This window comes from Balaenoptera physalus (assembly GCF_965194825.1).
Source record: "Balaenoptera physalus genome assembly, chromosome: 1".
NCBI lineage: Eukaryota > Metazoa > Chordata > Mammalia > Artiodactyla > Balaenopteridae > Balaenoptera > Balaenoptera physalus.
The window spans coordinates 90,912,724-90,933,831 of NC_138882.1; the positions used below are offsets into that span (position 1 = coordinate 90,912,724).

At 43.5% G+C, this 21,108-nt stretch overlaps 1 protein-coding gene across 1 annotated transcript; it reads left to right on the forward strand.

Annotated features, from left to right (window-relative positions):
* Positions 1-1,659: 1,659 nt before the first annotated feature.
* HMGCS2 (3-hydroxy-3-methylglutaryl-CoA synthase 2) lies at positions 1,660-19,974 on the forward strand (the record flags this gene model as incomplete). Its single annotated transcript, XM_082452242.1, is given in 12 exon segments — positions 1,660-1,704; positions 2,637-3,063; positions 6,776-7,036; positions 7,625-7,653; positions 7,655-7,793; positions 9,147-9,312; positions 11,518-11,688; positions 12,739-12,821; positions 12,824-12,848; positions 13,455-13,588; positions 15,161-15,207; positions 15,211-19,974. Coding segments are annotated over 12 exon segments (1,584 nt in total). The 3' UTR covers positions 15,268-19,974.
* Positions 19,975-21,108: the final 1,134 nt, after the last annotated feature.

Sequence of the window (21,108 nt, forward strand, 5' to 3'; positions counted from 1 at the left end):
CAGTGTGTTCCCTTGCCTGGTGTCCAGGGAACCTGGGTGCATGGACGTGTCGGGTGGGAGGAGATGCCTTTAGCCTTCTTATTTTCTTCATGACTTCCCACCATCATCAACACACTTCCCCGCTCCCTGAGTACAGGCCTAATGTCCCAGCTCAGACTTTAACATGTTTTTGCATTTGTGAGGAAGGGATTGAAGTGGATTTGCTTGTCTCAATAAGCAACCGTTGGCTGTCCTCCAAGAGATAAACCTCAGTCCCCCCTAACCTGCCCCCTCCTTCTGATGTCCTTGGTTCAAACACTTGGAATTATCATTCACATTTCCCTTCTGGTGTACTCACAGCTAATCCCATTTTCCATGGCCTGAATGGGTATCAAGAGTCCTCTTTATGGCTCTCCTTTTCTCTGTATGTCTATCCCCTCTAATCCAACCCGCGTTCGCTCTAAATCCACCATAAAGACGGCTCCCACACCATGTGCTTCAACCGCCTTTAAAATAAGGAAGAACTTTGCCCTCCACTTCATGGTCCCCTCCTGCTTTTCTCATTTGTCGTCCTCCTGCCCCCCTTCACGCTCTGCTCCAGGTACCCTTACCCGTTCAATCACCCCCTGCTGTGGCACTGCCCCTGCAGCCACCCTCCAATTCTCCATCAGAAGAAGCTCCACTTATCCATCAAGGTTGACCTCAAATTTAGCCTCTTCCATGAGGCCATTCCTGATTCTCCCACACACAGGAAATCTCTGCTTCCTTTGAATTCCCGTGGGGTTTTGCCCATATCCCTCTTATGGCCTTTATCACATTCTGACTCTTGGTTGGGTTATATAGCATGTATGTGCTTATCTCATTCCTCCTACTGGTGGAGGAGGCCCCCAAGAACCTTGACCTCCGCCCATCCCCTTCACCCCCACAGCCCTCCATAGCACAGTGCCTGGCATATAATAGCTAATTTTGTTTTTTGTTGTTGTTGTTTGTGGGTTTTTTTTGGCTATGTTGGGTATTCGTTGCTGCGCACGGGCTCTCTCTAGTTGCGGTGAGTTAGGGCTACTCTTTGTTGCAGTGTGTGGGCTTCTCATTGTCATGGCTTCTCTTGTTGCAGAGCACAGGCTCTAGGTGTGTGGGCTTCAGTAGTTGTGGCACATGGGCTCAGTAGTTGTGGCTCGCGGGCTCTAGAGCACAGGCTCAGTAGTTGTGGCACACCGGCTTAGTTGCTCCACGGCATGTGGGATCTTCCCAGGCCAGGGCTTGAACCCGTGTCCCTTGCAATGGCAGGTGGATTCTTAACCACTGCACCACCAGGGAAGCCCTAATAGCTAATTTTGAAACACAAGAGAAGGAGGCGAGATTGAGTAAAGAAATAAAAGTTTGATGCATGTTCTTGAACCAAGCAACACCAGAACAAAACCAATTTTAAATAAAGTGATTATTCTTTAGAGAAAGTACAAGATTATATGGATACTCTTAACTCCAGTGGCCTGATGTTTCTGGAAACCTCTACATGTTAACTTTTCTTCAAGGCTCTGGAATCCATTTCCAAGTAATAACCCCCTACCAAGACATTTACAAAAGTTACAAAGTGACTAATTCTTGGAAACTTTCCTTGTGACTTGAGATTTCTAACTGGGAAGAGAGGGATGGGGGCAGCTTAGAGAAGACAGAGGGAGAATGAGATTGAGAGAAAACCCAGCCAAGCACAGGACTGAGCTCTGGGTAACCATTAGCTCTAGGTACTGGGAAGCTCTTCCACAAACATTTGAGATTATAAACTCTAATTATTTGAGTGTCACCAAATCAATAGGGCAGAGAACTAAACTTCAATTCTCTTTTGTCAGATATGAATAAACATTTATCACTTTGCCTCACTATCTTGTGATCGCATGATCCACTTTCGCCTCACAGCAGTCCTTTAAAGTGACCTCTGTGATGGGAAAACTGGGGTTACAAGAAGCCCAGAATCCTGAGGATGACTGATGGATACATTCCATCTGAGCTACAATTCCTGTGGAAATTCCAAGTCAAATTCCAATTCCAAGTCAAAGGAATTTGGTGGCACTCATGAGTGAAAAGACAGAATATTTCTAACAGATGAGAAACGGAGAAGTTACCCTGAGCACATCGCTTCACCAATGTGTGCCTTGCTTTCACCATCTGGAAAATTAAGAATACCTCTAAAGTAACCAGCTTTCAGGTACTTTTTATGTGGAACAAATAGAAGGTGGACTTGGTGAGTTCTTTACTTGTAGCTAGAAGGAGAAACTCCAGATCTTCTCCAGAGGGATTAGGAGTCAGGGTTGAAGAGAGGTGGTGGGTCCAGGAAAGAAACAGTTTTCTTCCCTCTTTACTGAATCTTTCTCCACTTTCTCTCTGCTCCAGTTTGGAACTGCCCTCTCAGTCTTCTGTATTCCCACAGACGTTGCTTGTTCCACATGTATTTAGCTATAAAAAAGGCCAGAGGGACATTTACTAAGGATAAAAGGGTAAATTCAACAGGAAAATACAACAATTCGAAATTTGTATTCATCTGATAACAATATAACAATCCTAAACTTGTATTCATCTGATATCTTTAAAATATATTTTTTAAAAAATGAATGAAATGTTTGCTGTACTGTCTTTTGAGGAAACTAGCTAGAGCCCATTAGTGGAATTTTGATTGTTTTCTCTACTACAGGTTTTCTACAGTCCCTGCTATCCCCTTGGCCAAAAGAGATACTTGGCCAAAGAATGTGGGCATCCTTGCCCTGGAGGTCTATTTCCCAGCCCAATATGTGGACCAAACAGACATGGAGAAGTTTAACGATGTGGAGGCAGGGAAGTACACAGTGGGCATGGGCCAAACCCAGATGGGCTCCTGCTCAGTCCAGGAGGGCATCAACTCCCTGTGCCTGACGGTGGTGCAGCAGTTGATGGAGCTCACACAGCTCCCATGGGAATCTGTGGGCCGGCTGGAAGTGGGCACTGAGACCATCATCGACAAGTCCAAGGCTGTCAAAACAGTGCTCATGGAGCTCTTCCAGGATTCAGGCAACACTGACATTGAGGGCACAGACACCACCAGTGCCTGCTACGGTGACACTGCCTCTCTCTATTCAGTGGTGACACTGCCTCTCTCTATTCAGTGTTTTGTTTTATATATTATATATATGTTTATTTATTTTATATTTTTATATATTTACGTATATAAAATTGCAGAGAAAAAAAAATACTGTTTTGTTGGGGTTGGAGTTTGAGTTGTTATATAATCTGGAGTCCAGCTCCTGGGATGGTACGTGCTGCCAGAGGCCTTATATAAGAAGGGAGCTGGGTTGGAGGCCGAATCCTCAGTTTTGCTTCTCCTTTCCTTGGGTGGTTTCATCCAGGGAGGGAAGGACACCTTCTTCATACAGCTGCTGCGATCATCCAACAACCACAATGATAATAACCACTCAGACTTGTATAGCTTTATACAGTTAGTTAGGGAGCATGTTCACAGAGTCATTCATTTGGTCCTCACAGCAGCCTAGGAAGTGGGTGTCATACCTGATTTACGGGGGAGAAAACGGAGGATCTAATATCTTACACGTAGCGCGTGGCAGAAGCAAGACACCAAATCAAATTCGGTATATTTCCCATTTCACTCTTCCTGTTTCTCTAAGGTTTCTCCCAAGTTTCTGGGTGGGAAAGAGATTGGTGACGTTAAAAGATTTAAACAAGTTTAAGTGTTAGGGAAAAACACCCTGATAAAAATAGACTCAAAGAATCACAGGATAGACTATGACACAGAGTATTTCTACTTTCTCTCCCTTGCCTGGTTCCTAGGAGAGTTAGAAACCTAGGTCTGTCAATAATTGATGACAAGTCCCTTAACCTCTGTGAGACTCAGAGTTTTTGTTTGCCTACCTGCCTTCCAGGCATTAAACAAGATATCAATGGAGATGTGAAAAAACAGTACCTGGGCAGACAAGGCCCTACATTTACTAAGTTGGAAACTAGAATTTAAACTTTAGAAACCATAATAAACATTAATTATAAAATTAATTATGAAGTCTTGATGTTGGCGGTGACCCTAGAGACTATCTAATCCAATATTTTTCACTTTGAAAAGAGGCCAAGAAGAGTTTAATGGTTTGTCTCTGTTCATGCAGCAAGGCAGTACAATTCCATACACCCATTCAGTGTTTTTTTCAACTGCCCTGCATAGCCTCGCCATCAATGATTCCATTGATTTGGCAAGTTCTAGTCTCTACATCATCAAATCTGTACTTTCAGTGCTTCTCCTGCTTGGCATTTGTATTATTACCTCTCCAGCAACCCCTACTACTGTCACCACCAATATGTCCAACCCAGCATTTAGTTAGAGAGTAGAAGTGAAGGGCAAGGGACACTCACCAGCCTTTAACCAAAAATCAGAGCCTATATTTGGGGGCATTATCAGCTTCAAACATGTCATTTCAAATGAGTAGATTCTGCTGAATGGTTGGGTATTCCACAGGAGAGGGCTGCAAATGCATCCTTCTTTAATGTGATGTCTTGGGGGGAAAAAATTTATACAAACTATTAGGATGTAAATTGTTAATCTATACTAAAAAAAAAGCATATTTAAGCTTGAGTCTAATGGCAACTGCTAAAACCAGACAAGGCCAGTGTAGATGTGATCTCTGCTTCTGACCTGGCCAACCATCCACCTGGGGACCCTCAGATGGGAGAAGGTGGTTCTGGGACTCACCAAGAAGCTCTGGACCATTCCAGAGAGACAGTAGAGTATGAGGGAAGGAAAGAGTGGTACTGGCTCAGATTGCCTGAGAGACCTCATTTTTTCTTGTCTTTTTTTGTTTTAAATGAAGGTAATTGAAACCAACAGTTAAACACACACACACACACACACACACACACAAAAGGGTGAAAAGTAAAGAAAAATTTCCCTTTGACACCCCATTACCAACTCCCATAATTTAACACTGACAGTTTCTATGTATTTTTCCAGGAACACTGACAGTTTCTATGTATTCTTCCAGGAATTTTCTACGTACCCTTATCTATTCATTTTTTAACATTGTACACATTATTCCTCATCTCTATGATATCTTAGAGGTCATTCTATAGATAGATAAATAGCTATAAGATATATATATAGATCTATAGATAGATATACACATAAGGTCACCTAAAGTCATTCTTTTAAAAGCCACATAATATTCTATTGATAGATATGCCAAACCTTAGTCCCATATAGATGGATATTTAGATTGATGTATGTTTTTTGCAATTATAAATACTGTTTTAATGAACATTGTATAATAGTTTTGCACTCTCATGATAATATGTTCTAGGAATAGATTCCTAGAAGTGGAATTGCAGAATAGTTTGATCTAAAAGTTTGATAGAATGTGCCAAATTGCTCTTCAACGTGTTGTACTAAAGTACATTCCTACAATATATATTATCAAACTTTCTAATCTTTGTCAGTTTAATAAATAAAATAATAGTATCATTGATTTTCCTTTGCTATTATAAGAGAACTTTGATATTTTTATGATGTTTATTGGCCATTTTTCTATTACATATCTTATCTTTCTTATGAGGTGCTTATATATGAATGAAAATAATCCTTTGTTGGCTTTATGTACTGTAAATACTTCCCCAGTTTGTCTTTTGAGTGTGTTTCTGATAGAAGGTTTTAATTTTAGGTAGTCTAATTGACTGGTTTTTTCCTTAATGGTTTCTAAATACTATTCTATAGTTTCCAAATTCTATATACATATATAAATTTTGTTTATATATATTATATATATGTTTATTATATATTTTATATTTTTATATATTTACATATATAAAATTGCAGAGAAAAAAAAATACTGTTTTGTTGGGGTTGGAGTTTGAATTGTTATATAATCTTAAGAGAAGTTTCTTGGGTTTCAATGAATTTGGATTGGAATCCTGATTCTGAATCTTTATCCTACCATCTATTAGCTGTGTGGCTTTAGGCAAGTGACTCAAGTTCTTTGGGTCTCAATTCCTTTGTCTATAAAGAGGAGATAACTGTATCTGACAGATAGGCTTATTGTGAGGACTGAATTATACAGAAATAATGGCTCTCAACACAAGTGCTGGCGTAAATCCTGGGGGCTTCCTCACAGTTTAGGTAGAATACTAAAATTGCTGCCATGTTTCTCTCACAAACCCAAGTTTGAGGGCGGACAGTACTATCAGATGGAAGAGGAACAAATAATATTCAAGACAACAATTATTTATTGAATAATCATCTGGCTACTATAGAAGTAGTTACTATGGGTCACCTACATTAAATGTGGTTACTTGGCGCTAACTCTTCTCAGTAGGAAAGTAATACCAGATTGTTCGAAGCACGTGGTTCAGGATCCAGTCAGAATTGGGTCTGAATGTATAATTCCATATTCATGAGGTGGGTGACCTTAGACAAATTACTTGGATTCTCTAGAAGGCAGTGTCTTCCTTTGTAAATGTGGATATTTCCTGCCTCATTGGATTATTTTAAGGATTGTTTGAGGATAGCTCGTGTCTATCTAGGATTTCAAATATTAGTTTCCCTCCCCATCCCTTGGTCTTCTATGATTTGAAAGAAATTTCCACTGTAGTACTATGAAGTGCTGTAAGGTGGTCAGTACAAACCTAAATTATCTCCAGAAGTGCTAATTTATGAATTTTTCATTGAATTCAGAAACTGAATTCTGAATAAATGAGGATTTTACAGCTAGAGTCACAGAACACAGAGTTTTGACATTGCATTTCAAAGGTGTCATGATGAATTTCACTAGAGCATAAGTTCCATGGGGCAAGAATTTTTATTTTGGTTCAGTGATCTATCTCCAGTACCTAAAATTGTGCCTGGCACACAGGAGGCTTTCAGTCTACTTGAGATTTGGTAGTGATAATCATTATTTCTTGTCTCTCATTACAAGTCACTATGCCCTGGTGGTCTGTGGAGACATCGCAGTGTACTCCAGTGGTAATATTCACCCCACAGGCAGGGCTGGAGCTGTGGCAATGCTGGTTGGGCCCAAGGCCCCTCTGGCCCTCAAGAGAGGTTTGTAGCAAACAGTGGCTACGTGGTGCCGGGAGACTGTGCATGGCGTAGCCAAATACCTAGCTCCTAGTTCCAAGTTGGCACACCCACTATGCAGGGCTGAAATGTGGATTTGATGTTGATATTGACTGCCTTCAAAAGACTGGACTGGGGAGCAGAGGGCAGGGAGGAGGGGAAGAGAGGAATCAGCAAGGTCGCCTCTTCTGCACCATCACACTTTGGGATAATGATGTGTGGAACGGCTGGCACTGATGCTGCTGACAAGGACCTTTTGAGAGCTAAACTGACAACTGAAAATGAAAGAAGATAATTGGGTATAAAGTGAGAGCTTTCCTTTGAGACTTTTGGTGTCTATTCCAGATTTTTTTTAAGCCCATCTAGGTATGGAAATGGAAATATAAATCTCATTTATATAAAAGCGGCAATCTAATCAACTCCCTTTGAACACATGAGGGATGTTCGGTGGGCTCAGGCTTGGGCACGAGAAAGATAAAGACCAGGGGGATGCTTGTATGTGGCTCTCCTACCCTCTCTGCTCAACGTGGGGTGCCTTGTACAGTTCCCAAATCCCTCTGTGTGCCTTGCCAGGGCTTAGAGCAACCCACATGGAGAATGTATATATATGACTTCTACAAAGCAGATATGACTTCAGAGTGCCCACAATTGGATGGGAAGCTCTCCATCCAGCACTACTTACGGGCCCTGGACCGATGCTACATGTTATACCGTCAAAAGATCCAGAACCAGTGGGAGCAAGGTATGGGGCTCAGAGGGCAGAATGTGGGGACCCTATTTACACGAGGCCAAGAGTATGTCCTAAACTCTTAAGACAAGGACTCTTTTCTCCTCTGCAAATGATCACAAGAGAATTGTTTCATGTCCCCTTCTTCTGACATCCTTTCCTGGGCCTAGGCTAAAGTCCCTTTGAAGTCACCCAAAGTCAAGTATGAAATTGCCTCTAACTTGAGTTAAATGAAAGGAAGTAAACAATCCAAGGTCAAAGCTGAAGTCAGTGGTGCCAGCCACTTGGGGAGGTACTGTGTGAATCAGAGTGACCACATTCTGTGGAGGCCAGGATTCGTTTCTGATGAAGTCAGGAGTGATTTGACTCTTGGTTTATAGTTTGCCACCTTTTAAAGTCTGGTTGATGTTGAAAATTCTTACCTATATTTTCAGTATACTTAAGTGTTATCAGTGATTTTTTTTCTTTGCCTGGTAGTGTTGGAAGTTGATTTTATTTTCACCTTACTTTCTGAAGTTTTCTGCTAAAAAATATGTACCAATTCCATAATCAGAAAAGAAACGAATCTTCTTTTAAAAATAAAGAGAAACCCATATACTTAAAAAATAAAGGGGGGGTTCCTACCTGTTTAGCCATGCCCAGATAGGCATCTAAAAAAGGCAGGTTTCAGTGTGGGAAAAGGCATGTGCTGAAGCATCACAGCATGGACGTTTTAGGGGTGGCCCCTCTCTGCTGCACTGGGTGGGATGCTGGCTGCCTCCATGGGAAAGGAGTCAACTTGAACCTCTCTGCCTCTGCCCATCCACTGTAAAATTGTTATTGGCTAATTGCTCTGACATCCTCTGAATTCTTATGACATTCTAATTTTACTCCTTAATCTCATGTGGAATTTGATCAATGCCACTTTGGATCTCAGCACCAAATTGTAAACTTTCCTAAGGGCAGGGGGTGCATTGCCCTTCTCTTTGGAATATGAGAGAGTCTGGAGTGTAGATCCAGAGACACCAGAACCCAAAGCCAAAGCCAGCTGTTTTCAAGCTGGGTGACCTTGGACACATGACTCAGCTTCATATTTTGGCGACTCTGTTTTCTCCCCAGGAAAATAGAGAAAATAATACAGTACGAGGTTGATTTGAGGAATTATTTGTCATAGAGGTTGGCAATGGCAGATAGGAAGAAAATATTTGTTTCTTTACTTTCTTTATGAGTAGAGTGCTTAGTAAAATGCTTGTAAAATGAATGAACAAACCTCTGTGTGTTTGCCGGAGGTAGGAGCCAGTTTTCTGGGACACCTCAGCACAGTTAGATCTTGGAGAATATGTCTAAGTGGATCATGCCACATCCTTGCTTTCACACTTCTTCTTCCAGCTGGCATCGATAGACATTTCACTCTTGATGATTTACAGTTTATGATCTTTCACACACCCTTCTGCAAGATGGTCCAGAAATCCCTGGCTCACCTGATGTTCAATGACTTTCTGTTAGCCAGTAGCAACACACAGACCGGCCTCTATAAGAGGCTGGAAGCCTTCAGGTGAGTCCTCTTCATGAGGAGCCTAGAGGCTCATGATTGGTGAGAAGGAGGAGGCTTCCTCATGCCTTGAGTCTGGACCACCAGCCACTCCTGTGGGAAAAGACAGCAATCCTCCAACACAGTAGAAATGACACCAAGTCCTCACGTGGGTTAGTGCGTTATTGTCTTCTCAGAGACCTCACCTTGTATCTTAGGGAGCACAGGGGCCCTGCCAGAATCTCTAGATCAAGTGACTATAAGAAGCTTCGGAGAGTAAGAAAAAGGGGAAAGGGAGTGTGGCTAAATTATTCAGGCAATAAACATGTTATGAACATCAACTATGTGTCAGACATCATACTAAACTCTGGGGACACAAAAGTGGATGTGACTCCATGATACCTGCCTAGAGGATCTCACAGTCTGTACAGAAAAAAACACCTAGAAGCAAATAATCACAATGCAGGATGGCAATTTGGGGAGTGTCTGGTCTCATTCTCACTAGCTAATGGCTTAATGAATGTCTTGCTTGTTGCCTCAAATCCCCGCACCTATGAAATAGAGATAGTCCAGCTCACTCCCCTTCGATGTCAATAAAGAGAATGCTGTTTATTGATGCGATACTCCAAGACATTTAGAAAAGAAGAACACAAAGCGTTCTCACTGGGAAGGGAATCTTTCTATTTCTTCTTGGTATCTGTTCAAGTTTTGGAGTATTTTACCAACATCTGCCCTTGCTTCTAACTACTACTGCTAACCCCGCCACTAACATCCAAATTAGCACAAACACTGCTTCTAAGACCTACCCCATGGAAAAAAATTCTAACATGTACCAAAGATAATAGCTTAATATCTCTAATATATGAAAGTCTCATCAGTAATAAGAGAAACACACTAAGTAGAAAACTGAACAAAGTATATGGACAAGAAATTTCCTCAAGGAAGAAATGCACATAATCATATTTTTAAATGTGCATGCCCATTAGTAACAAATATAAACAAGTTAATGTTTTCTTTAGATAGCATTTAAAATTTTTGAATACCCAGAATTGAGTCTATGAGAAAATGAGCAGTAGTAAACTGATACAAAGATTTGGGGGAGTAATAGGAAAACATGAAGCAAAAGCCTTAAAAGATGTGAATCTTTGGCTCAGTAATTCCACATGTTTAAAAGAACATGTAGCTATTCCTCAAAAAACTAAAAATAGAACTACCATATGACCCAGAAATTCTACTCCTGGGTACACATGAAAAAAACCCCAAAACACTAATTTGAAAAGATACATGCACCCCAATGTTCAGAGCAGCATTATTTACAATTGCCAAGGTGTGGAAGCGACCTAAGTGTCAATCAACAGATGAATGGATAAAGAAGATGTGGTACACATATACAATGGAATACTACTCAGTCATAAAAAAAGAACAAAATTCTGCCATTTGCAACAGCATGGGTGGACTTGGAGGACATTATGCTAAGTGAAATGAGTCAGACAGAAAAAGACAAATGCTGTATGATATCACTTGTAAGTGGAATCTAAAATACAACATACTAGTGAATATAACAAAAAAGAAGCAGACTCATAGATAGAACAAACTAGTGGGTACCAGTGGGGAGAGGGGGAGGGGCAACGTAGGGGTGTAGGAGGTACAGACTATTGGGTCTAATATAGGCTCAAGGATGTATTGTACATCACGGGGAATATAGCCAACATTTTGTGATAACTGTAAATGGAAAGTAACCTTTTAAAATTGCATAAAAAAATTTTAATGAAGAAAAAATGTTTCCTGAAAAAAAAAACAACAAGTAGCTATTCTCTGTAGTATTTTAGCTAATGAGGACAGAAATGGGGCAATCGGTTAAAGTAGGGTACATCATATCATGGTTCATTTGGCAGCCTTTAAAAATAATGTTAGAGAAGCTGACAATGTCATAGAGAAAATTAGTTAAGGAAGCATGCTAAACAGAATGTATAGCATGATTTTACTTTCCAATAAACTGTATAAAATTAGGAATGGATCCCATAAGAAAACTATGACCTAAGTGCTCTCTCTGAATGGTAAGACTATTAGTGACAGTTTTCCTCTGTGTTTTCTGTATTTCCAAATATTCTATTATAAAAAACATGTGTTCCAAAGTCTTCTCTCCAGTAGCTGTTACACTTTTCCCCTTGCTGCATTCCTTCCCTCATGTGGCTTCTCGCCTGGCCTACTCCTCTGCCTGCCTCACAGGGGGCTAAAGCTGGAAGACACTTACACCAATAAGGACGTAGAAAAAGCATTTCAAAAGGCCTCTCTAGACATGTTCAACAAGAAGAGCAAGGCCTCCCTCTACCTCTCCATACACAACGGCAATATGTACACTTCATCCCTGGATGGATGCCTGGCCTCACTTCTGTCCCCGTGAGTACTGCATGTGACCCCACCTCCTCTTACTCATGGCCTCTGGTCTGAGGGTTCAACCAAGTTTTGTTCCTCTTCTGGTTCAGAAGTTTTTCAAAAAGGAAAGAAAGAAGGAAGGAAGGAAAATGAAAGAAACAGGTTTCAAAGGTGTATGTGTAGGTAGATTTACCATCAGTATTAAACAGTGGTCTCCAAAGTGAAGTGCACGTATGATGCCAGGGGATGAGCAAGATCTATTTGGTGCAGCAGGAAAATAGTAGAACTTTTCTGCATATTTTGATCTCATCCTTTAAAATCTCTGTACTCAGTAAAGCATGTTGGTCAAGAGATTCTAGCTTTAGAGCCCACAACCTGTGTTCAAATCTCTTTACCATTTATTAGCTTTGATCTTGGAAAAGTACTTAACCTTTATGCGCCTTCTTTTTCCCAACTATAAAATTTATACAATAACAATACCTACCTTCTAAGGTTTTGATGAATGTTAAATGTCTAAAGCAATTAAAACAGTAATGCTCAGCAGGGGCCCAAATGTTAGTTTTTATTTTTATAGATATTCTATTTCGTGGATTTTACAAGAAAACACTTGTACTACTAGTACATGCATACAACATGAGAAAAATACATATGTATATCATTGGACTTGCTCAAATTATTCCTAATGAGGATATAATAAAAAAAGTTACAACTGCTGAAGCACTGCCAGTCAACATGGGAGCCTTGAGATGAGTCCAGTGGTCTGACCTTCACTTGGAGGTGCCTCCAGAGTTCACTGAATTCATCTTGTCTTCCTGGGTGGGGAGAAGTTCCTTTTACATCCCAGAAATTCTGGTATGCTCACTGTGACTTCTGTAACTTAGACTTTAGCTGTTCTCCTCTTGGTAAGTTTTCCTCTTTCTGGGCCTACCCCCAGGGTCTTCCAGAAGTCCCTGTTTGTGTAGAGTGCCCAGAACCCATTTCTAGTTGCAAGAGGTTGACTAGACTGGTGGCTTATTTGCAGTGCAGAACATAATGTTGATGTGTCGTTTTAGATTTTGATTTCTTTGCCCGCAGGCACTCTGCCCAGGACTTGGCTGGCTCCAGGATTGGTGCCTTCTCTTATGGCTCTGGCTTAGCGGAAAGTTTCTTTTCATTTCGGTGTCCCAGGATGCTTCTCCAGGTGAGTCCAGTCTTTTGATCAGGCACTTCTGGCCAGTTTCATCTGGGAAAAGAAACCACTTTCTGCCTCACCACTACCAAGGCTCCCACCTTGACAGAATTATGTTGTGATTAAGAACAAAGGAAAGCCCTGAAGGGATTTAAGCAATAGAGTAAGTTTGTCTAATTCATGTATTCGAAGCACTTCCCTGGCTACTACTTAGAGACTAGATTGATGAGAAACAAAGGTGAATATGGAGAAACCAGTCAGATTGTTCCAGCAAATAGTCTAGGCAAGAGATGATGGTGGTGGTTTGGTTACAACTGGTTAAAGAGAAGTTGATGGATTTGAGATATCCAGTAAACATTTGTTGATTATTTTATGATGGATGTGATCAAGGGCATATGTCTAAGCACTAAATGGGATACACCGTGACTAAATGAGGGTCTGCCTGTATGTTTTGCTAACATTATGTTTGCTGAGCTTTATCATTCCTTGACATTCTAAGCCATACATAGAGCACTTTCCCCTGGGGCGGGAGCTCCCACAGAGCCTGGCTCTCCATTGGACTTGTGATTGGTAGTAGTGCTGACAATGAAGTAAGTTTAAGAGTCTTACTTTTGCTTCCCAGGCTCCCCCCACCCCCCCTGGAGAAGCTGGTATCCAGTACCTCAGACCTGCCAAAATGTCTCGCCTCCCGGAAGCGTATGTCTCCTGAGAAGTTTGCAGAAATAATGGACCAAAGAGAACAATTCTACCACAAGGGTAAGAAAAAAGGCAGAAAGAGAGGAGGAGAAGGCAATTTTTCTCAGATTCTATGCCAGGAGCTGAGAGCCAGGGATTCAACAGAAGTCTAGAATATAGTGGGTGAGAGTGACGACTTCTATCAGATATGATTGGGAGAAGGTTTGTTAGGTGCAAAAGGGGAAGAACCGGGTGGGGAAGCAGAAGGCAGAGTTGGGAAGAGGTAGGAGGGCAGCATGTGGCTTCCCAGCACTGAGCATAGATAACCACCCAAAATAGGATGCTGGACAGTGAAGTCCCATGGAAGCCAGATGTATGGTCTTTGAAAATACTATCTATGCAACAGTTGAAAAAGCCCAGATTTTGGAGCCAGATATCAAAGTCTAAGCTGGGCTGTGATACTTATCAGCTCTTTATCTTTGAGAAAATTATTGAACTTTTCTCAGTTGCCTCATTTCTAAAGTCATACGAACTTTGCAGGATTGCCAAAGAGATTAATGAATTAATTAATGATAAATAAGTTATCAGCAAATATTACTGTCTTCTTCCAGCTACCCCCTTTCCTTACCAAACATAAAACAAAATAGTGCCCCCAAAAAGCAACAAAGGAAAAGTACACCAAAGCAAAAGTTAGGACTGGAGAAGCCAGATGGTGGTTTTAAAATCGGGGTAACCATATTTTTTCAAGTAAAACTTGGGACACATGATTTGCCCTGAAAAGGAGACTGAGCTTATGGAACTGAGAATGTTCCAGAAAACCTAGACCTCGTAGTCATTGATCTTATCTGGAACAGGGGACATGTTAGAGCAAAAAAGAAGCCAAAATAGGGCTTCCCTGGTGGCGCAGTGGTTGAGAGTCTGCCTGCCAATGCAGGGGACACGGGTTCGAGCTCTGGTCTGGGAAGATCCCACATGCCACGGAGCAACTAGGCCCGTGAGCCACAAGTACTGAGCCTGCGCGTCTGGAGCCCGTGCTCCGCAACAAGAGAGGCCGCGATAGTGAGAGGCCCGCGCACCGCGATGAAGAGTGGCCCCCACTCGCCGCAACTAGAGAAAGCTCTCACACAGAAACGAAGACCCAACACAGCCATAAATAAATAATAAATAAACAAATTAAAAAATAAAATAAAAATTTTTTAAAAAGCCAAAATAAAATACAAATAGGACCTCTGAGATGAACGTTAATGGACGAAACTTTGAAATACTACAATGAATCAGAGTTGGAAAACTTAGGGCTAGGAAGGAAGTGTCTACTAGAAAACAGGATGCTTTGAGGTACACCTCAAGCTAGGTACCATTGGCAGAAGGACATGATGAAGATTTCAATGGAGGAAGGGCATGTTTACTGCAGAATAACAGCATACTCCTATAACAAAATTTCTAGTAGACAAGTCTTAGGTTCTAGCTCCAAGAGAGCTGCTTCTGGTTTTTCTGCTGGCCCAGAGCTCTACTGGGTGTAGACTAGGTGACCTCGCCACCCTTTGCAGCACAGCCAGGAGAGCTCCACGTGAAGGTCTAGGCGTCCCTATTACCATTTTCTCTTCCTCAACCCCATGCAGCCCTTTGTGAGTATTGCCTCTTCTCATTCCACAGTGAATTTCTCACCACTTGGTGACCAAAACAGCCTTTTCCCAGGCACTTGATACCTGGAGCAAGTGGATGAAGGGTATCACCGAAAGTATGCCCGGCATCCGGTCTAAAGGTGATGAGTGAAATTTTAGAGTGTAGGTGGCTTAAAGATTTTCCTCTGGGTAACAGATGCAGTTCTGAGAGTGTAAACAGGCCAGAGAGGGTTCGTAGCTTCCAAAATGATCAGAGGTGGGGAGTTTGTACCACGAGGACCAAGTAAAACTCTTGGGACTCTTTGCCTAAGGCAAAAGCTGGGGGAGGGGCATGCTCTTAAATCTTGAATCTGAAAAAAAGAGTCAACTTGTTTACCTGATCTACTCATGATAGGAAGCTCCCCTAGAAGCTTGATAGAAACAAAATTAGCATCCATAACAGAAGCAGGCAGGCTGTGAACCTATGGAACTCATTACTCCAATGGGGCGAGTTGGTAACAAAGATGAAGAACATCAGAGAAGGAACACACCAGTGTGTTGGAGAGACTCAGAAGGAAACAGGGTGCTGGGGATTCTGTGAGAGGCAGAAGCCTTGGCTGGAGGGAACCTTAGGCTAAGGGGCTGTGAGCAATCTTCCCATCTTGCGATTCCTTCTGGGGAGAAGAAGTGAGATTTGGGAAATAAGTGGAGAGGGGCATAAGGAGAGAAGAGTTTGATGGAAGAGGATGGAATCGGGAAGAGAAATAGGAGAATTCTTTATGGTACTTTTTAAAGGAAAATCAAAGATTCAGAATTAGAATCTTGTAGTGCATGGACCCAGATATCTGCCTTCAGTTAATCTTCCGAATTGGGAAGATACGCAGAATGGAAGTGTGAGAAGCAATTTCTTTTACAACCCATAAATCTCAACAGATCAATCCCTGTGCCCGAATACTTCATCTATATTTTCCTGTTTTTAAATTTTTCCCCCTACTTTGGTATATGAAGGGGGAAGACTAAAAAAGTTTGCCAAGGGCAGGGTAGGGAACAGGGAAAGATGAGGAAGAAGTCCTGGGTAAACGAGATACCTGGATAAAACAGGAAAACTGCAGGATAAGGGGCGTCCTCTGTTCACTCCTAACCACTGCCAGCGTTCTCAGCCCTGTGGGGCAACTGAAGTGTGCCTCTGGGATGTTAGGAGGTAAGCGAGGTTGGAAAGGGGGCCGACCGGCCAGCCTGCAGGGTATGGTTGAGAACGGCAGGCCCCATAAGCAACTCATCAGACTTTGGCGCTACCAGGGAGTCATCTGTTTGTTTGCTTATCTGTTGTCTGTTTGTAATATGGTTCTTAAGGGCAAGTCAGTGGCAAAGAGGGGGCCATTAAATGTGTCAAGCTAGTTCAGTTATCAGAAGCAGAGAGAGAGAGAGAGAGAGGAGAAAGAAGAGACAGAGAAAGAGAGAGAGAATTGGGATTTTTCAAGGGAGAGCTTCCAAATCAGTTTCCCTCCCTCTCCTGGTCCACATGCTTACGCAGCATTGTACCAAGAAAAGAAAAGCTGGGCCTCATCCTTTTCTCACAGGAGCCATGAACCTACAGCAGTGAGATGTTAGCTGAAATAAAGATTGTATGTCAGTGCAGTGCTCTGCGGAGCTCTGCCTCTGCACTGCCCAGCCTGCTCTCCCATCACAGACAGGACGTGTCACGGGGACCCTGCCCACCTCCCAGCCTTGGCTCCCATGGCGTTGGGCTCAGGGCCCTCAGGTGTCCAGGTCTGTTGCTGGAAGGGCAGTGGAACACCCCAGACCTCGGGATATCTGTAGGAGAGCCTGCCTCGGGTAAGGAGCAGGTATGGGGAAAGGGGGGATGCCCAGGGTGAGACTCATGACTGAATGTCCTTCTTTTGTTTCTTTAAACTTTACATGTATGTGGAGAGGTTCCTTGCAAAAGTACGCTATAGAATTTCTGCCCTCTCTCGATCGTATAAATGTCCCCCACTCTTAGCTGGCAAATAGATTGGATTGGACACAGCAGCCCCCCAAAGCACTGGCCCTGTAGAGTGAGGGGCCATCCTTAGTGGGTCCTTCTTGCCTCTCTCTGCTGCAGTCACTGTCATGGGCTTGTGGTGCTGGAGGAGCCCTTTGTGAAGAGGGAGATGGAGGGATGGAGGGAAGGCTCAGCCTTGAGTCACAGACCGGAAATGTGGCAGATCCGTTGTCTCCTTCAGGATCCAGATAACCTGCCTCTCATTTGTTATAGCTTTGTGGTTATTGTTATTATTAAATTTCTGTGCTGTTAGTTCTTTGTTCCTTAGGGTTTTCTGTGAATTTCTAAATTTTATGTTTGGTACTAAGCTAATATAACACAATTAAAAAGTAGGAGAGGAGGGAATAACTCCCATATTTCTTGGCAACCAGAACACAAACGAGTGCAGCAGCTGTCATGCAGAGAAACCTGCTGGACCTCCTGGCTCTGAGGTCCCACTCTCCCCACCCGCATGTACACCCACGGCAGTGAACTTGCCGAGCACTCACCACACACCCTCCCTCTCTCCCTTCCAATTCCATTCTCTGAGAGCTACAGGGGAAACAAAGGGTGAAACACAGCCTCCACCCCCAGCTTCTTTCCCTGATCTTAAGACACCTTACAGAGCCAGCAGACAGGGGCCAGAAATGACTTCAGGAGCTGAGGATCAAAGCTCCTTGGTCTCATGCCTTGTTGGTGTTATTGGCACAAGTGAACACAGGGCAGAGGTTAATAGGTTACGTTTTGAGCCCCTCCAGCCAAAAACATTGTTTCAATCCCTAGCAGGAAATTTTTCCCTTAGAGGATGGTTTTTCCCTCTTGAGCTAGGGCACTGCTTTATCTAGGATCTTCTTGTAAAATAGCAATGGTTCAGGGGCGTGAAGTTATTTAAGTTATTAACTTATTGACTCGTAGAAAGTTCCCTCTGCCACCCCAGCAAGAAAAGGGGCACTTTGGAGGAGGGAGGATGGCTTCTGTCAGTGGGGAGGAGGGCTGGCGTGGGCAGGCCGCCCTAGGGATAACAGGACATTGGGCACAGGGGGATGAGGTGCTGGGCCCTCCCACTTCACTGCTTGCTCCAGGCTGTTCGTTTCACAACAGGCACCAGAAAATCCGAGATAAAGCGCTGCGTGAGCGCTGATCCTGCATCAGCTGACTCCCTTCCCAGGCCCTCTCCAGCTGCTCGCTGAACTCCTGCTCTATTACACCAGCTGTAGCTGCCACCCAGCAGCCCCCCCTTGGCTGACCCCCATTGCCTGCCCCTCCTCAGCAAGCTGTTTGGGGGCCCTCAGTCTAGCTGGCAGCCCTGCCAGGACAATGTATGCCTTTCCTAGGATCTCTGGAGTAGTGTCTGTAGTCGTGGGAGCAAAGCCCTTATTCACCTGAGCTCTTTTTTTTTTTAATTTTTATTTTATATTGGAGCATAGTCGATTAACAGTGTTGTGTTAGTTTCAGGTGTAGAGCAATGTGATTCAGTTATACATATACATGTATCTATTCTGTTTCAAATTCTTTTCCCATTTAGGTTGTTACAGAATATTGAGCAGAGTTCCCTGGGCTATACAGTAGGTCCCTGTTGTTTACCTATTTTATTTTATTTTTTTTATAAATTTATTTATTTCTTTATTTTTGGCTGTGTTGGGTCTTCGTTTCTGTGCGAGGGCTTTCTCCAGTTTCGGCGAGCGGGAGCCACTCTTCATCGCGGTGCGCGGACCTCTCACTGTCGCGGCCTCTCCCGTTGCGGAGCACAGGCTCCAGACGCGCAGGCTCAGTAGTTGTGGCTCACGGGCCCAGTTGCTCTGCGGCATGTGGGATCTTCCCAGACCAGGGCGCGAACCCATGTCCCCTGCATTGCCAGGCAGATTCTTAACCACTGCACCACCAGGGAAGCCCATATTTTAAATACAGCAGTGTATACGTGTCAATCCCAAACTCCCAATCTATCCCTCCCTCCCATCCTTCCCCCCTGGTAACCATAAGTTCATTCTCTTAGTCTCTGAGTCTGTTTCTGTTTTGTAAATAAGTTCATTTGTGTCAATTTTTTTTTCTTTTTTTGCAGATGCTGCATAAAAGCAATGTCGTATGATATTTGTCTTTCTCTGTCTGACTTACTTCACTTAGTACAATAATCACCTGATCTCTTGAGGCAGGAGACTCCGGGCCTTGCCTTCTATCCACATAGTTTGCTGGGGGGTCTTGGTGGCCTGAGCAACCAGGACCTTCTGTGTCACCGAATGCCACAGCCAGGCCTGCTTCCACTTGCGAGTCATTTGGACACTATGTGGGGGTGATATTAAAAATATTTAATGAGACTATCAAGATGCTGCCCATCCCGTGCACGCCGGCAGAATATGAGCCCTGGATCAGCTGCAGGGCACCCAGGAGGGCACTGGTCATTGTCACCACTGCACAGATGTTTCCAGCCCCTTCCTCTCCCCCTCTTCACTGACTTTGATACTAAGCCCTAGGACTTCCTCTGGTAGCTCCGGCATCTACTTCATTAAAACTGACTCCTGCTGGCTCTGAACAAAGCCCTCTCCCCCTGTTTAAGGTCAGCATATGAAGGACTGATTTTCCAGTTGCCTGGTCACCATTTTCACACTAAAGTCGGCTACTATCATGCAGATAAAGAACTTCCCTATGTGGGCAAAAAATCACCCAGGACAACCTACAGCAGGAGAGGAGGGAGTGATGACTTGATAAAGGCATTGAGGCCTGTTACACGCATCTCAAGCAAGAATACCAACATGTCACAGTATATTGAAACAGATGTGGAGAGTGGTCCCACCCACTGACCATGAGGCAACTTCTGGTCTCCAGGGGACATACTAAACACACGCACACACACACACACACGCATGTATGTACTTAACGTTTCTGAATCTCAGAGTCCCAGGAGCCAGCATTCGGAGGCCAGTTCCCTCCTGTCCCAGTATTTGTCTGCCTCCCTCACTGAGCTTTCAGCAAACCTTCTGCTTCCCAGCCAAGACACACAAGAAGGAAATTCCACTCTAAAGTTAGGCGGTGCAGAGATGCCACAAACCACAGAGCAACGCGAAGGAGTAAACAGCACCAGCTGGATCTTGAACTTAATCTTGCCTTTTTTAATTTAGGAGAGTTTACGTGGACAGCCACAGGACAGGGTGATACAGTGAATGTGTCCCATGCCTTCACAAGCCACCCATGTCTAGGAAGATATTTGGGGATGCTCAAGTAATTTGGGTTTCTAGAATTGTTTTGACCACCTTAGAGCACAGAATATGGTTTGTCTAGGGGCCTCTGAGAAGAGGCTGAGAGGCTGAAGATTGAGCTCAATTTTTAACTGAGTTTTAACTTATCAATCTCAGCCTGTTTTTCTAGCTATCGATGGGCTCCAGCGCCCACCGCCGCCCCCCCACCCCCACCAGATGTTTCTTGATCTCTTTCCAGGCAGAGAGAACGGGCTGTCTGATGTCAGGACACCCCACATCCAGATCTGGCAGAACATTACCACAAGGGCAAAGGGAGGGCCCTTTGGTGCATGGGATTCTATGTAAGCGACTGAGACCTGGTCGTCTGCTCTTAAAGAAAGACATAGGGATGAAGAAACCAAGTGCCTCGGGCACTTCCCATACACCACTTTTTTAAGCCATTCAATCCTGAGAGACGTCATTACCCCTCTTACTGATGAGGGAACAAAGGCTTAGGGGAATTAAACACTGTGCTCACAGTCAGAGCAGCTCAAAGCCACCTTGCTGTTCGAGTTCAGGCCCATCCCCTTCCAGCTCTGCTACTGCAAGGCCCTAATACATGTTATGAGCTCACAGCAGAGGTCAGCACAGCCAGCGGTTACGGGTGGAGCTTCTACCGACCTTTGGTTCAGTCACAGCTCTGAGGCCACAGTGATGGGTTTGCTCCTGCCACTGCCAATCAGCTGCCCGGTGCCGGGCCTTCTGAGCCTGCCTTGTCTCCAAAACAGATGCTGCTGGGCATAAGGT